This window comes from Passer montanus, unplaced genomic scaffold (genome assembly GCF_014805655.1).
Source record: "Passer montanus isolate IOZ18808 unplaced genomic scaffold, ASM1480565v1 scaffold42, whole genome shotgun sequence".
NCBI lineage: Eukaryota > Metazoa > Chordata > Aves > Passeriformes > Passeridae > Passer > Passer montanus.
This window is the reverse complement of record NW_024369041.1, coordinates 4,499,920-4,516,537: the sequence shown is the minus strand read 5'-3', so window position 1 is coordinate 4,516,537 and position 16,618 is coordinate 4,499,920. Positions and strand designations below refer to the sequence as shown.

The window sequence follows — 16,618 nt, the reverse complement described above, 5'->3', positions numbered from 1 at the left end:
CCTCTAGACAGGCTAGGAATTGATTTCAGGATGAAACTGAAATCACAGCAGGGAAACATTCCTTGTAATAAATTATTGCAGAATATATTCTGAAAGCTGAAGATATATAAGCTTGGGTGTTTAATGTCAAGCTCAGCCTTTGAGCAGTAAGCTTATTTCTTGCCAAATATTTAGATCAATAGAGGTTTAGATTGTATCCTATTATTGTGCTTCACTGAAGGTAAGTGGAATTGATCGACTTTTTGAGTAAGGAAACTGTTATCTAATGTAAAATACATATATGCAGTGGTGATCTATTTAAAACTTACTTGCCTAAAAATAGTTTTGCCTAAATATTTGGACTCCTAAGTAAGAGACCTGGATTTTCAAGGAGCTTGGGGATGGCTTTTGAGACCCCCAGAAATGACACCTCCCACTTCACCATATTGCTTTTTAAGATTCATGTCCTGAAGCAAGGACCCTTTGCAGAAGGGGTTTTATGCTCCCTAACAGTGTACAGTGCTCAGAATTTAATGATAATGATCTCTGTGTTGATTGCACTTACATTCCTCATGCTTTGTCTAGATCTTGGAGGCATTCCTTTAGCTGGGCAAGAAAACAGTTGAGATCAAATACTTGGACTGCAATGGATCAAATCAGCTAAATGAAGCAGGTCTCACAATCTGACCTGCACTCTTTAGCAGAGCAGTAGCTTTCACAGCTCTCTGCTGGATGTATGCCACAAGTTAGGTGCTGTGCTTGCATGCCAGGAATGTCCAGGTGTGTCAGACTGTCCAGCAATATTATCATATCACAGCTCAGAAAGGGCTGAGTCCATCATCCTGTCTGGCTGCAGCTCAGCTGATTATAATCTGTGGCAGAGGGAAAAGTCATTGTTGTCTGATTTCTCTACAGTGTAATTCCAACTGTACCAGTTGCTGATTTCAATAACATTATCCTGATGTAAACCTGAAAGAGTTTTGCTAAAATCCCAGGAGCTTCTCCAGGTTTATACTTTTGTAACATATCCTCAGTCTGTATTTGAAAGAAGTATCAGTCAGGGTTCTTATCTGCCAGATCACCCAGTAGGAGCTGAGATCTGCCCTGGTTCATTCTTTGCACAATTTCCTCAGATGAATGTGGTTGCCTTCCTAGAAGTAGTTTCTAGCTGGTGTTGGTTTCAGTAGCAAGACATTGCAGAACCTGTTCTTTTAACTTGGCCAGAGCTGAATCACCTCCCAAGCCACACAGCTCATCTGAGTGTTTGCCTTTGCCCCTCTGTGCAGTGCTCTTGGCCATCCCACAAATAGCAAGCAGTCTGAGGAGACATTTATATTGACAGGTGCAGGCAGACACACGTGTTTGCTTTGCTGGCTCTCCAGTGTCCAAACAGGATCCCATTCTGGGCTGCAGTGGCCTTTTAGTCACATTAGGGTGGTGGAAACATCTGAGCTACTGCCACAGCTGAGAGGCAGCAGGGCATGTCTGCTGGGTCCCAGGGACAGCGTGGTGCAGCTGCAGCAGCTCTGCACTCAGCTCCAGAAAATGCAGCCATGTGTGCCACATGACCAGTAATAGTCATGTAATTTTAAAGAAGACAGAAGTAAATCTCTTGTTGTTCACCCTGTTCCTCAGTTGTATGCATAACTAGTGTGAATAGTTTCCCAGTACACTCTTTTTTGCTGCCCCGTAATTGTTAGGAAGTGGCTCAGGGACTCACAAGTCAGGTGAAGTCAGGTTGTATTCAAGCAGGACTGCTTTGGGCTGTAAGAAGTCACCTGTCTGGGGAAATTCTCCATGCTGTAGGCTGCTGTGGGGAAGAACACCCACAACATCTTGTCCTGTTTCCCCTACTAGTTAGTCCTTGGGAAGAGAGGATATGCCTAGCAGGAATCTGTTAGAGTGGAATGAGCTCGATGCTTATGCACTGGCATGTGCTTGGTGCTTTTCCACGGGCTTCTGCAGGGTCGCATCTGCTGGGTTTGTGCAGCAGTGAGCCCTGCAGGCTCCTCAGTCAGCCACTTGGAGCTGTCTGCCAGATATTCTTTTATCTCCTGTGATATAAGGAAAGGGCCAATGCCGTACTGGGTGTTTTAGCAGGGAATTGTTTCTGGATAAACTGATGATCACCCCGAGTTCCTTCCTGAAAAACCCCGAATTTCTGCAGTGAAGGAAAAATGCTATGCTATAAGAATGGCTGTGCTTTGACCTCATGCTCTATACAGATGAAGGTGAGATGATTGCCTTGTAAAAGAGCAGCCCTGCAGTTACAAGCTCTCCCATTTAGATGGATTAACTGTACGTTCTGCCTCTAAAACCACAGGCATTGGGGGACAAGATAAGCAACAGCTGAGTTGGCTTCGGAGGCACTGTTGCTATGCTTGCATGTTTGCACAATCCTGTCCAGCATGTCCAGTTGGGATTCATTCCTTTGGACATACAGCAGCAGAGATGTGGCCATCCATGCCTTAGAAGTCAGTGAAGCAGCACAGCTCAGAGTGACATTATATTGGGGATCTCTGCTACCAGCAGTGTCACCACTAACCTTCTGTTTCTGTCCCTCCATTTCACAGCCATGTGCTTCTCTTAACTCAGATTTTGGGGCTTTTTTTTTTTAAATGGTTGGTTTGGTTTGGTTTTTTTTGTTGTTGTTGTGGGGTTTTTTTGTTTGTTTGTTTTGTTTTTTGTTTTATTTATTTCTTTTCCCTCCTTATCCTATTTCTCATTTTCCCAGGATAAGCAAGCATAGGTTGTGTCACTCCAGCACAGTACCTGTCAATAGGGGGAGAACACTCCATATCATTTAACTTAATATCGCTAGGTCACTGAACTCCTGAGTAGGGACCAATGAACTATCATCTTCCTGGTCTTTAGTCATCATTTATATATAACTTACCCTCCCTGTGAAAACATCTAGAGTCTGCAGTTCTGGGAGTTCTGACGCTGCTCACACTCTGGGGAGTTTTCAGGTTAAAGGAGAAGATGGGGCAGAAACATATTTTGCCTCTTGAAGCTGTATCAGGGAAGAAGAAAAATCCAGTATTGTAGAAAATCACTTGTACAGGGGATTAGTCTGTATGACTAGGATCAGTTCTGGCTATTATCATTTTCAGAATTGCTCTCAGAAAGGACCAATTGTATCTGTGGGTCTCTCTTGGGGTGGTTTCCCTCCCAATAAATTTTTTTTCCTGACCTTTGTAGTAGAAAAAGGCATGAAAGGAAGAATAGCTTCTGGTTATGAAGTGCATTTATTAATAGTGTTGTGGGATCCTTCTGGTTTTGCTGCATCAATTAACTAAATAGCCTCCAATCCCAGAGCTGCAGGAGTCTAAATCAATGCTGAAGTGTAAACAACACTGGTGCAGCAGGCCAGAACTAGTGCCTGAGAGGCCATAAAGCTGCTCCTACACTTGAAAACAAAATTTTGTTATGTGGTTTAAACTCAGCCACGTAAGAAAACACACTTCAGGTGGTAAAGTTTGAGCTTTTACAAAATCCTTCATATTTAGAGAGCTTTAATAATTGAACTTGGTGTTTGCAGAAGGCATGTTAGTGTCCTGCAGCAAAAGCAGCAGCTCTTGTCCATTCTGACATTGCATTTGTTTGCCTGAATTTAGGTATGCTAAAGAGTTTTTGGTGCTGAACCACAAACTGTGCAGTGTCATGCTTAACACAAGGCATGTTCATCCATTCACAATAATACTGGGAGTTGAAAATCAGTCTGGAGCCATGGCTGTGAGCAGATATCCCTTCTCTGGTGGTCATGCTGAGTGTGAAAAGCTGTCCTGTACATGTGATGTTGCTTTTGTTTCAGGGCTTTTGTGCTGGTAGTTGGCACGAGTAAATATTGTTTCATGGCTCAGCAGGTCTCCACATGTCATTTTTCCACTGTTTATCCCATTGGAGAGTGTAGTTGTAGGATCCAGCAGTACTGTCATGGACTGGCAAAGGAAGACTGAGAGAAAAGTGCTGGTTCAGTCAAGGATGAAAGGCAGGGTTTGGAGTTTTTATTTCAGTGCAGGTTTTTTCAGTCACACAGTCACCACACTGCTCTTGGTGTTGGGCTTCCCGTGGCTGATGACTGTCTGGAGAACAAAGCCAGTATTAAACTGCCTTTTGTTTCTAAAACTGTAGTTTTGGTAGGAGATAATGGTGGCTGAGGGGTCATGATGTTCTTTTGCAGGTTGAGCTGGGATTTTTATTTCAGTTTAATTCAGGTCTGCCTGCTTTGTTCTGACAGGAGTCCCATAGCAGCCTGAGATCATAACAGTGATCCAGCTTTTCCACTGGAATATCTCATTTTCAGATGCAAGAAGAGATAAGAAGGAGGCAGGGAGGGAGGGAAGTACTATTGAGAAAAATGACTTTCATACAGAACAAGCACTCGAATACAGGTGTCTTCAGTATATCTTCATGGTGCATTAACTGTCTCTCCTTGGCTCTGTCTACGTGCTCAGTCATTATCAAGGCATTTCTGTGGAACTTTCCAGCCTGATAATATGCAATAATGAACCTTTGCAAGGTACTGCAGCATGTTAGGTCCTGATTCAGCAAAGCAGGGAAGTGTCTCTGTGTGTGCACCTAGGTTTGCCTGTTTCATTCAGTCAGGCCTTTGTGATCTTTGGATCTAAAGCAGTTTCTAGCCCTGTAAACAACAATACTGTAGCTTCATTGTCTGACATTTACAGCAGAAAAACAAAAGCTGAGCAGCTTGAGAGTCAGCATGACTAGAAAGATGCAGTAATTCAAGCTGTTAAGATTTATGGTTGTTGCCAGTGGAGGATATTAAAGTAATTCACTGACATGATATACAAGACTTGTGATAATTCCCCTCAAAAGTAAAAATTGAAGGGCAAGAGAAGAAGGGATTCTTTATGTGTTCCATTAGAAATGAAAAGTTCAGTATTCTGATCTTCTTTTGCCTTGGCACTTATTCTTGTAGCTTTTGATAAACCCTTCCCAGCTGCTAACTCCCCTGGTGCTGCTCATTCTTTCAAACAGCCAGAAGGTGATGTCTGTTAGAGCTGTGTTAAACAAAAGCCCTGGTTTTCTTGGAAGTAACTTTTTCAATATTAGGCTGCCTCCTAAATCCCTTAGTGCTTTGCCAGTAATTATAACTAAGCCTGAACAACTATGTAGAAATGTATACAATTGTGAGCTGGGTTTTGATGTTTCGTTTTTGCTTTTGGTTTTTTTAATGGGGTTTTTGTTGTTTTGGGGTTTTGTCTGTTTGTGGGTGGGTTAATTATTAATATCTTTTGAAGCAAAATATTTTAGCCTCCCAGGCACCTTTCTATAGCCAATGAAAATAGCAAGCTCAAGTAGCCTTGAGAATTGCTACTTTTATTGTTAATTTAATTGTGTAATGGCAGAATCTGCCAGTTGGAGTGTTTCAGAGCAGTCAATAGAATACCTTGGTTCACGTGGGGATCTTGGGATACAATTGCTGTGCCTTCCTGAGCTGAGTGCAGGAACCTGAGCTCTGACTGAGCAGTTAAGGACATCCTCCCCAGGTTTCAGGCACTGAGAGCATTTTGCTAAGCAGTTTTACTTTGAGCAGTGCTTGTGCTGCAGGCTGGGAGCAGGAGGATGTCCCGTGCTGTGTGCCGAGGGCCAGCCAGCCGTGACGCGGTGTCACATCGCTGTCCCTCTGCTGTCAGCGGCTGGGCCAAACAGGACCTGACACGGGGTGACCACAGGCTACAGAAAACTTAAAAGGAAGCTCCCAGGACCCTCCAAGGACCTCAGGCAGGGGACTGGTGCTTTGACACCAGGCTCAGCAGGTGCCCACACGGCTGCTGGGGACACGTGCGGTGCCCGTGGCAGGAGCTGCCTCTCACAACCAGCTCCTTTCAATGCACACCCCTCCAGCTGCCACACACAACCACAGCTTCAGAGGAGGCCTCCTTCAGATTCAGCTGAATTGTGACCCTGGAAATGTCATGATTTCCACTGTTAGTTGGAGGAGAAGGAGGAAAAGCTTTCACTTGGTCTGATTAAAACAGCAGACTGGTCAGGAGTGACAAAGAGCATCATTAATTGCTCCTCCAGCCATTTTTGTGTGTAAGTCTCTGTGTGTACCATTTCTAGAAGGAAACTGTCATTGCACTGCAGTAAATATGGGGGGTTTGAGAGCTCCTTTTTCAGTATTCATTGTTACAGCCTGGAGAGGAGCCTTTACAGATCACTTCAAAGGGAAAGCTGAGATCAGCTGGTCTTGGCTCTCTGATATGCTCCAGATTTTAATGTTTTAGGGTTATTCACAGGGGGTTCTTGGCAGGTGGTCCTAGACTTTGGATTTCATCTCTCCAGTTGGTTTTATGCTGACTTTTTTCTTTCTTTTTTTTTTTTTTTGACCTTGCTGGTCATGTTAAGAGGCCTGCGTTTTGAAGAGGGAGAAGGGAATTAAGATTTTGTAGGACAAGGTCTCACAGCCATAAGGTTTTTCACTGCTTCTTGAACTGTTTTGATAGCTTGGCCATCCTTTAATCTGAGTTTTTCTTTGGCCCATGTAGAGACAGGGGCTGTAGAAGCTGTGTTTGAGGTACATGACTGTGAGTCATCATTCTGCTGAAGAATCAAGGCTCTGGACAGCCCAGGGAGCCCTGTCAGGGAGTCAGACTCCAGGCACTCCTAGGGAACAGGAAGTTATTTGGCCAACCCTAAACTAACAATATCTGTAAGATGAGGTCCATGTGTTCAGTTCTTGATTACATTTAAACTACTGCTCCAGCTCTTACCACTGTGGGCTATTATTCTGTGCAGGAAAAGTTCCTTGTAGTTATTTGGCATCTGATCCAATGTTCACATAAGTCAGCAGAAAGTTTCATTATGCTGATGCCAATGGAATTTCAATCCAGTGCTGTTTCTGGCACTGATTAACTCATCCTGGTTGTCAAAGTTAGTAGTTTCTTTAGATGGCAAAGGGTATATCATTAACTGGAAATTAATAGCACAGCCGAATTTAAAGTAACTGCCACAGGTACCATTATTTAGCCTGTGTTAATACAACTGAAATTAGGTAGCCTTGTGTGAACTACTCCATAATCCAAGGGGAATGGTCAGCAACCTGCAACACCACCTAGAGACACACACACGTCTATGGGTTCAGATGGGATCCACCTGAAGGTACTGGAAGTGCTGGTGGAAGTACCCACTGAGCTTTGGAGTACCCACTTTAATTTGCTGTCATGAGAAATGTGCTTTTTTCCAAGGCTGGAGGATTTTTCACATAGTCCTAAGAAACAAAGCTTAATGGCATTTTTCCTGTTTCATGCCTGTGTGCTTTTTTTTATTTTTTAATTATTTTTTAAGTCAGGGCACGTGTGGGATACCCATATTTACTAACTGCTCCTGTTCATTCTAGATGGGATACACTCCTTTGCATGTTGGCTGCCACTACGGAAACATAAAAGTCGTGAACTTCCTCCTGCAGCATTCTGCAAAAGTCAACGCCAAAACGAAGGTGAGTGTCGCAGCTGTCCCCGCGGGGGTGCCCTGCTGTGTGTGCTGTGCCCACCTCAGCCCTTGCTCTGTGCTTGTGCCTGCAGAACGGGTACACGCCGCTGCACCAGGCGGCGCAGCAGGGGCACACCCACATCATCAACGTCCTGCTGCAGCACGGCGCCGCGCCCAACGAGCTCACTGTGGTAAGTGCTGGCCTGCAAAGTGGCCCTGGTGGGACAGGAAAGGAGCAGAGGAAGCCTGTTTCCATCAGCCCCACATCCTCTGCACCATCATCTCTCCCAGAACGAGAGCGACAAACATCTGACGACCTCTTCGTTTTCATCCCGTTTCATCCCACTTATATATCCTACTACCCAAATGTTTATTTCCATCAGAAAATGTAAACATTTTTTTATTTTATTTTACATTCTTCTGTAATTAACCAGCAACTCTGACACTTCCCCTTGCTAACGTTCAACTTTCAATTGCTAGAATGGAAACACTGCCCTCGCCATTGCTAAGCGACTTGGCTACATTTCAGTTGTTGACACACTGAAGGTGGTGACAGAAGAGACCATGACTACAATTGTAAGTACAGCTCACTTCAGCAGGGAATGGAAGAATTTTTCCAAAGCCAGACTATGAGTATTAATAACTAAAATTAGTTTATGCGAGTACCAAGATTCCAGTCACCTATTTCCTTGTAGCGGTATAAACTCAGTATTAAGTGCAACATAAACTGTCTATTTTTAAGGCAGTAGACACTGTGAGGTTGTGCACAGAAAGAGCTTCAGCTGAGCAGAAAATGGCCAGTGTAAAGGACGGGTCACAACTACAATGTTTGTCCACATATCTTTTTGTTTAGGGAACAATTTTGCAGCCGAAAAGATGCTCCTACAGGCTTGTGTAAACAGAAGCTGCTTGAGAGCATTTCCCAACAATCTGATGCTTAATGGCTTGAATTTGGCCTAAGAGAACCTATTCCAATATGAAAAAAAATGTTGGAATTTACTTAAAAGCTCCTCCTGGTGTGGTTTCTGGCCCTTTCCATGGGATGTTGGAAGGCTGTATTCCGCAAGCAGCCACAGCCAGCCCTCGCAACCCCAAACACCCATTCCCTGATGTGGATGTGAACTCCAGCTTTTCTGTCCTGCTTCTCAGGAAGCACCAGCCAGGAGATGTTGAAGGGACTAGCAGTGGTCAAACATTACCTGCTGTCAGAAACATTCACAGAATCCAAAATATTTCTCAGAAGGATCTTTTGTTCCCTCATGTTTTGCCAAATTGCTCTCTGAGGAAGTTTTCTGAGGCAAGGTACCACCATGCATTACCACAGTAATAAAGCCCAAATTGGGTCTGAAGAACATAAATTCAGAATATTGGCTTTCAGCAGCTATTTTTCTTTTTCTGATTAAAAAGATAAAATGCACATGTATGTGTTTTTAGACATATCAGGGGTGGAAAAGAGTTGCTGTGTGTGTTCCATGTTTTGTCACTGGCCCTTTGTGTGGTCTCTCTGTGCAAGCAGGTGGCTGCAATATGATGAGCTTTTGGGATGACAGGCAGGGTTTAGTTCTGTGCTTTCTGTCACTGCTGTACCTTTCCTTCCTATGACTTTGCTGCCTGTGGTTGTCAGTAGTTTACAGAAAATCCACCACAAAAAAGACAAATTTCATAACAATAAGATATAAAGGAATATCCTAGAAAGCAATGCTGATTTTTTTTTTCCTTACACATTTTCTCTATATTTTCTCAGGGATAAATTTCCCTTTAGGAAGAATCCAAAACATTTTCCACACAGAAAAAAATTGATGGAAAATACTATACAGGATAGCAAAACTTGAATGACTACCTGTTGTTCAATTAGGTAGCTGCAGGAAAACCACATATTTATGCTAAAATCTCTCCATATCACAAGGCTGTTCTTGGCTTTTAAAACCAAGAAGCTGGGAATGTTTGTGCTGCATAAAATGACTGACCATTTATCTTCTGTAGATGAAGAGTGGAGAGATGGTGGGTCAGGCTCTGAATTGTGCTGGAGGAAATGTTAGATATTGAAAGACATATACAACCTCAAATATCTACTCTCAAGAGAAGCCCAGAAATCGTTTCCATTAAAATCAGAAAATGCTACTTATCAGTGTGTTATTTTGAGACCTTGGAATTCTAGACATGAAATCTGATTTACAATTGAGGGTGTTAAAAACTCAGATTGATTGCTGAGACTTGTATTTTGAGGCTTGCGGCAAAACAACTCCCAAAGCTAAATTTAAAGGCAGCAGGGATTAACATAGCTAATTTTACTATAATTTATACTCAAATACTAATTTAAAAAAAATCCAGTAGTACCTGGAAAAAAGTCCAGTGATTTTGCTGGTTTAACAATGTTTTTAAAAGCTTTGTAAGTAATCCCCACAAAATGAATTGCATAAGGCTTTTTTTGTAGGTTTTGTAATGTTTGAGCATGGAGGAGCTCTTCTGCCCATATCAAGTGATGGCAGTAGCCTAAAAATAATGAAATGCCAAGTGGGTATTCATAAGGCCAGAGAAAAACTGAAATCTTTTAAAATAAGTGAAAATGGAAAGGCTCTTTTGCCCTCCTGAACTTCTTAATGATTTCTTATTTGCATATGAATCATGAGAAGTAATGGTGGTTAAAAAAATACAAACTAAAACCCCCATAAAGATGGGAGTGGGTTTTTGTTTGGGGTTGGTTGTTTGTTTTTTTTTTGGGGGGGGGTTTTGTTTGTTTGTTTGGTTTTGTTTTGGGGCGGTTGGGGGGGGGGTTGTTTGTTGTTTGGTTTTTTTTGTAGGGTTTTTTTGTGTGTGTGGTGTTGTTTTTGTTGGGGTGTTGTGTTTTGGGTTTTTTGGGGTTTTTTTTTTGTGGTGTTGTTCTGTTTTTGGTTTGTTGTTTTGGTTTTTTTTTATTCTACTGCACTCCATGAATGGTATCTCTGGTTTGGTTTGACCCAGACCTCCTCTACCAGTGGTTGTTGTGCTGGAGAAGTAAAAAGTGCATGTGTATGTCATTCTTGGGATACAGGTATTCTAGGAACAGATTTCAGGTGCATTCAGAACTTTTCCCCCTGCTTTTGTTTTTCTTTATATTGGTCTTTGAATCTGAATCAATATAAACATTGGGATAAAAACCAAGCAACCACTCCTGAGTGTCTTTAATGCACAAAGCCCTTTGGGGGTATCATTTAGCCTGCATGTGGTTACAATTGTTCTTTTTTGTGGGAAAAACACACAATTCATGCTGAGGCACCTCTGAAAGAAATTCACATAGGTTCAGCCACTCCCAAATTGCAGAATTTTTCTGATGTCAAAGGAGAAATACTTCCCTCAGAAAGTTTGATTTTGTTAGAGATGACATACTCCTTGCTCAAAATTTAGATGATTTCCTAGAGTTCTTATTAAGCCCCCTAAAATAAAGTTCATTTCAGTATATGTGATTCTTCTTTTGATATCATCATCTAAGCTTTTCTTTTTTTTATGCTTTTTCTGCTATGACAATATGAACACAGTTTAAAAAAACAAATCCAATATTGCCTATTTCTGCAGTCTCTTTAATTTATAGTTCAATGTGTCTTTAAAATAGAAATTGAATGAGAAGCTAAAAATTAAGTCTTGTCTTTCTAACTGCAGATAAAAATATTATCTTGCATTTTAATTTTAAAAATAATCAGAATTTTAAGAAAAATTATGCTTTCACTCTAAAATTACTCTTTTTCTTTTACAGACTGTTACAGAAAAGCACAAAATGAATGTACCAGAAACTATGAATGAAGTTCTTGATATGTCTGATGATGAAGGTATTAAAAATTAAAAAATTTTTTTCACTGTTTGTGGTTGTAAGAAATGTCTGTTTAAAAAACCCAAGACTAACACACATTATTAGTTGGATATGGTCATTGCACATCTGTTATTGTTGTACATTGATTTTTGTTGACACATCAATAGTATGTGCTTTTCTTTAATTGTTTTGTTTATTTAAATCATGCAGTTCGTAAAGCCAATGCCCCTGAAATACTCAGTGATGCTGAATATTTGTCAGATGTTGAAGAAGGTATTTGTGCATTTTTGTATTGCACTGATATTTAACTTAATCCTCTTCCTTTTATTTCATCTGTCTGAAAACTAATCCTTTCAGATAATTTTCTTATTATCCCACTAACAATAAATTCTGCTTTACAATTAAGAGCGCTTTCAAAAATTCTTTGAGCTATTGCTGATAATCCTCTAACTTTTTTTCTGAATTTCTTACGATTTTCTGATTAAATTACCTTCACTTTCCTGGAATAATAATTTTTCTGATGCTTTTATGAAGTGAATAAATGTTTTATTGTTTTAATTCAAAAATGAAATACTGGACAAGAGGGTAAAATATCAAAACACTTTGGAAGAAATGGCTGATAGTCAAAGTCAATGGCAGAAAGAACAAAGTTCTTGGTTTTTTTAAAAACAAATGACTGTGTTCAATTTTCTTGTTTTTCTTTAGTCAATCTTTCTTTCTTCATCCCTATTGATGTATTTACTTCTAATTTTCATAGCATTCAAGCAGCAAGGTGTAAAAGATATTTCAGTTCTTTGTGCGCAGCTCTTGTTTAATTCATGCGTTGAGGCTTTTGGTTTGTTCCCCATCTGTCATTGTGCAGTTCCAAATGGATCATGTTCTTACCATACATACCTGTTTTCCAAATAGCTCTCCTAGGCCATTGTCCTGCTCAAAATGCTGCATTGTTTCAGCTGACAGGAACGCTGATGCATAACAGTGTGAGTGAACAGGGCAGGAACTTGCTGTGTCCCACTGCACAGGAAGTACAGACCAGAAACACCCTGTGGGGAGCCTGGGTGCTGGAGCTAAAGATGTCAATTGTAACATTTGGGATCCTTTCTAAAGCCAAATCTGTGGAGGTTTTTTCTAGTCACTAACTCTCAGTATAACAAAGACCAAACAACAATTAGGAATGCAGGTAGTACAGTTGGTTCCTTGCATGTTGCAGACTCTATTCTGCACCCTTGTTGTTGCCAGGGGAGCTGAGAGAGTCATTTATACATAAACAGTCCTGCTCTGCATCCTTGTGTCTGAACTGGAGAGAGAGATTTGATGGAGGGACAGCTCTGTGGCTAAGGAATTGCCTGGATGGGGACTCAGAGTTGTGTTCAAAGGCTCAGTGTCCAAGGGGAGACCAGTGATTTGTGCCATTCCTCAGGGGCTGGTGTTGGAGCTGGTGCCATTTCAGTTTTGTTGGCGATGTGGACAGTGGGATCAGTGCACCCTCTGCAGGTTTGCTGGTGACACCCAGCTGTGTGGAGGGAAGGGATGCACCCAAGGGACCTGGGCAGGCTGGAGAGGTGGGACCGTGTGAAACTCATGATGCTCAGCAGGGCCAGGTGCAAGGTCCTGCATCCAGACTGGGCCAATCCCAAGCATAATACAGGCTGGGTGGAAAATGGATTGGGACCAGTCCTGAGGAGGAGGACTTGAGGCTGTTGGTGAAAGAGAAGCTCAACATGACCTGGCAATGTACCCTTGCAACCCAGAAATGTCCAGTCGTGTCCTGGGCTGCATCCAAAGCCCCATGGGCAGCTCTCACAGCTCCCTCCACCTGGAGTGCTGCATCCAGCTCTGGGTTCCCAGCATGAGAAGGACATGGAGCTGTTGCAGCAAGTCCAGAAGAGGCCACAAAGATGATCAGAGGACTGGAGCACCTCTCCTGTGAAGCCAGGCTGAGGTAGTTGTGATTGTTCATCCTAGAGAAAATTCCAGGGAGACCTCAGAGCACTTTGCAGTACCTAAATGGGACTTACAGGAAAGTTTGAGAGAGACTTTTAACAAGGGCATGTTGTGACAGGACAAGGGGAGTGGATTTAAGCTGAAAGAGGGTAGATTTATTTTCAAAATTAGGAAGAAATTCTTCACTTTGAGGGTGGTGAGGAGCTAGAGCAGGTTTCCCAGAGAAGATGTGGGTGCTCCATCCCTGAAAGTGTTCAAGGCCCGGCTGGATGTGGCTTTGAGCAACCTGGTCTAGTGGAAGATGTCCCTGCCCATGGCAGCAGAGTTAGAACAAGATGATCTTTAAGGTGCCTTACAACCCAGGCTATGACACTGAGATGACAGGGTCTTTTTCAAACCCAGCACTGAAAGGGAGCTCACAGATAACAGGTGTTTTTTGAGGCTTGTGATGAATTGCAGGCTTTGAGGTGATAACCACTGGCCTGTGTCTCTCCCCTGACTTACAGATCTGTAAAGACAAGATCTGTCACTGGCGCCCATCCCAGCAGCCCCTCAGTGTTAGTGGGGTATTTATATACAGTGCATCCACTCACACCAGTCGAAACAAATCTGTTCAAGATGGTAAGGCACTCTGACAAATCTCAGAACCAGGGAGCTGATTTCCAAGTGGGAGAAAGGCGCAAATTTAGCAAACAAATCCAAGCTCTCCCTGGCTTGGCTGGCGTTCATATCATCAGCCAAAACTCTTCAGTGAGACAGACTTGTTGAATGGCTTCTCAATGAGCCACCAGCCTCAAGGTTTCTCTCATAAGAGAAACTGAAGACTTGGAAAGTAGAGACTCGGAGCTCGGGGACAAATGTCAGGAAACCATTTCCTTGTGTTTTATGTCTTGCTGTGCCCACTAAATAAGTATTTACATGGGAATTGTGTAATTTGTCTTCCCTGCTGAGGACAGTTTGGTTTGGAGTCAAACTGGTTGAGAAGAGAGATTTTTTTTATTCTTTTTCCTAGACTGTTCTGGCAAGTCTGCCCAAATGAGGTTAAGTGTTGGGAAACTGCTACACCGCAGAAAAGAAATGGTGTTTTTTTGAAAGATGTGAACATGATTTTGTGGGGAAAAGAAATGAGGGCTCACCTTCATACACAGCAGAGAGTTTGTAGAAGAGCAATTGTAATGCACACTGAGCATGTGCTGTGCTTTTATTTTTGAAGAGATTGCAAATCTTACGAATGTAAACCTGAGACTGGGAGAGCTGGGTCTTTCCTCTCACCATCCCCAGCTGTGAGCTGGCTCCCTGTGCAGCTGGGGGTCCCAGCCCTGTGTCCTTGGGGGGAGCAGGGCTCAGCCGTGGTAAAGCTCAACTCAGCTGTCTGCAGGAGGCCTGGGAGGAATCCCTTCCTCTGCAGCCGTGCTCATCCTCAGCATCTCTCTGGGCAGCTGCAGGAGCTTTAATCTGGTGCAGGGAGCTGGAGCCCCACTGTGCCTGCCACAGCCCTGCCATGAGCCCTGTCACTACAGCCCCCCTGAAGCTGCTGCTGCTGTCCCAGCAAGCCAAGGGAGCTGATACCAAGAGGAGAGAGACTGTGAGCAGTGAAGGGCAAAAAAAAGAATTCAATCCATAAACCCGATCAGGTGTGGAGAGTTCAGACATTGTCCAAAACCAGTTATTCTTGAGCTTTGAATTTATTTTATTTTTATTTGGCCTTCAGTAGATAAAAAACTTTTGGGTGTAAACCAGGACACAGTTTTAAACCCATTTAATGGAGATGCCTGCCTCAGTAAGAATAAGTATCATGCTAATCAATCCCTGGAAGATTAGACAGATGTCCTAACAAAACATGAATGCACGCTGCCTGATCCCTGAGTAAGATACAACACTTTAAGTGCATTTAAGACAGGTCAGAACATCACCATGCATGAAAATCTGTTATTGGTCCTTTTGAGAAGGGTTGATTTATTATATTTTTAAGCTCAGTTTTCAGAGTTTCTTTGGCTCCATAAAATTTCACAGGTTCTTAAAAGTTTCAGTGGTTTGGTACTGGCTTTTCTCCATACTTTGTGAAACCAAAACCTTGGCTACAACTTGAAACATCCTCCTTTTCCCTGTGGCTCTCCCTCTTCTGCCGTCAAGACAGCTCTGGACAGGCTGTGATGAAGGAGTGGCAAAATCCTCAGGTATCTTTAGCAGAGCCAAATGACAAATGCTCATCTGGATCCCAGCCTATGATTAAATTTTGTCTGGGACTTTTCCCAAGCCACATGATGCCTTCTCTCCTGCTGCCAGAGAGCCTGTATTTCTCACTGGCCTCTAAAAAGACCAACCTCCCATGTGCTCCTGCAATTCCCAGCTGTAGGAGACATGCTGGGGGACCAGAGAAACAGGAAAAACTTGGGATGAGAAAGATAAGAGGTAAGAAAAATATTCTTGGTAAAAACAGTAGAACCTTCTATCCCAGAAAAATAAAACCAAACAAACTGTGTGAGGGATAGGCTGGAAAATAAAACGGGTGGCAAAGTGAGCAGCAGTGCTTGCTGCTCTCCAGAAGTTTAAAAGTATGGGGCATCAGTGAAACCACAAGAGGCAGATCCAGCTTGAAAGGGCTGCTCCTCCTGCAGGAGGTAGTTGACTTTTATGACTCCTTGCAAGGGTCCTTGGTGTGGGGAGCATAAAAAATTTACATGAGTTCAAAGTGTAGCTGGAAGAATTTGAAAAAAACCAAACAAACAAAAAACCAAAAACGTGTTCATGACTACATGAACTTCTTTCAGGTTTAGAAAACGTGCTCAAGTCAGTGCCAGCTAGAAAAATGTCCTGGAGTACTTCTGTGGGTCCATGTTCCCTGGACCCACATGCTCTGCTGTGAAATGTGGCTGCTGTCTGAGACAGGGTGCCCTAGAACTGATGGGCCTTGCTGTGACCTACTGCCGTGGTTTTCCCCTGGACTTTGAGCTGTCTCCTCTACTTGTGATAGCTGTGTTTACCCACTGCTAGCAGGGACATCAGCTTTCTTCAACAGGTAGCCTGTTAGGAAGGGAAGGATGGCAGAGGCAGCAAAGCAGTGCGGTATCTGTTGGTGGTTTTTCATGGCTGCCTCATTGTTGGGCATTTCTCTATTGTTTGTGTTCAGTTTTGTCTTCACTCTTCCCTGGGACCTTCTCCACAGGAATTCCGTGTGCTGTGAGCAAACACGGTGCTCAGCGTTACCTGGAGCGCAGAGGATTAGGCTGCAGCACCTAATTAAACAGTGTGGGATTGCTGAAACGTGCACCACCCATTCTGCTCCAGCCTCCCACGATCACAAAACAATGTGTGGAATTCTTTGAAATTACCACTCCTAGATGCAGCTTTTCCTTTGATGAGAGCATTTCATCAGAGTCATCCTGCCCCGGCTGGATTAGCCGCAGAGCAGGATAACATCTGATGTATTTTACAGCTCGACTGAATGGGGGG

General features: G+C 42.9%; 1 protein-coding gene across 6 annotated transcripts in view; it reads left to right on the top strand.

The window, feature by feature from the left end:
* ANK3 (ankyrin 3) overlaps positions 1-16,618 on the top strand; it is a 339,725-nt gene that overhangs the window by 249,722 nt on the left and 73,385 nt on the right. For all 6 annotated transcript variants that reach the window (XM_039719715.1, XM_039719719.1, XM_039719714.1 and 3 more), the window contains 5 exons: positions 7,346-7,444; positions 7,530-7,628; positions 7,918-8,013; positions 11,168-11,240; positions 11,432-11,494. In XM_039719715.1, coding sequence (XP_039575649.1) covers positions 7,346-7,444; positions 7,530-7,628; positions 7,918-8,013; positions 11,168-11,240; positions 11,432-11,494 — 430 coding nt within the window. The remainder of the gene's footprint in view (positions 1-7,345; positions 7,445-7,529; positions 7,629-7,917; positions 8,014-11,167; positions 11,241-11,431; positions 11,495-16,618) is intronic.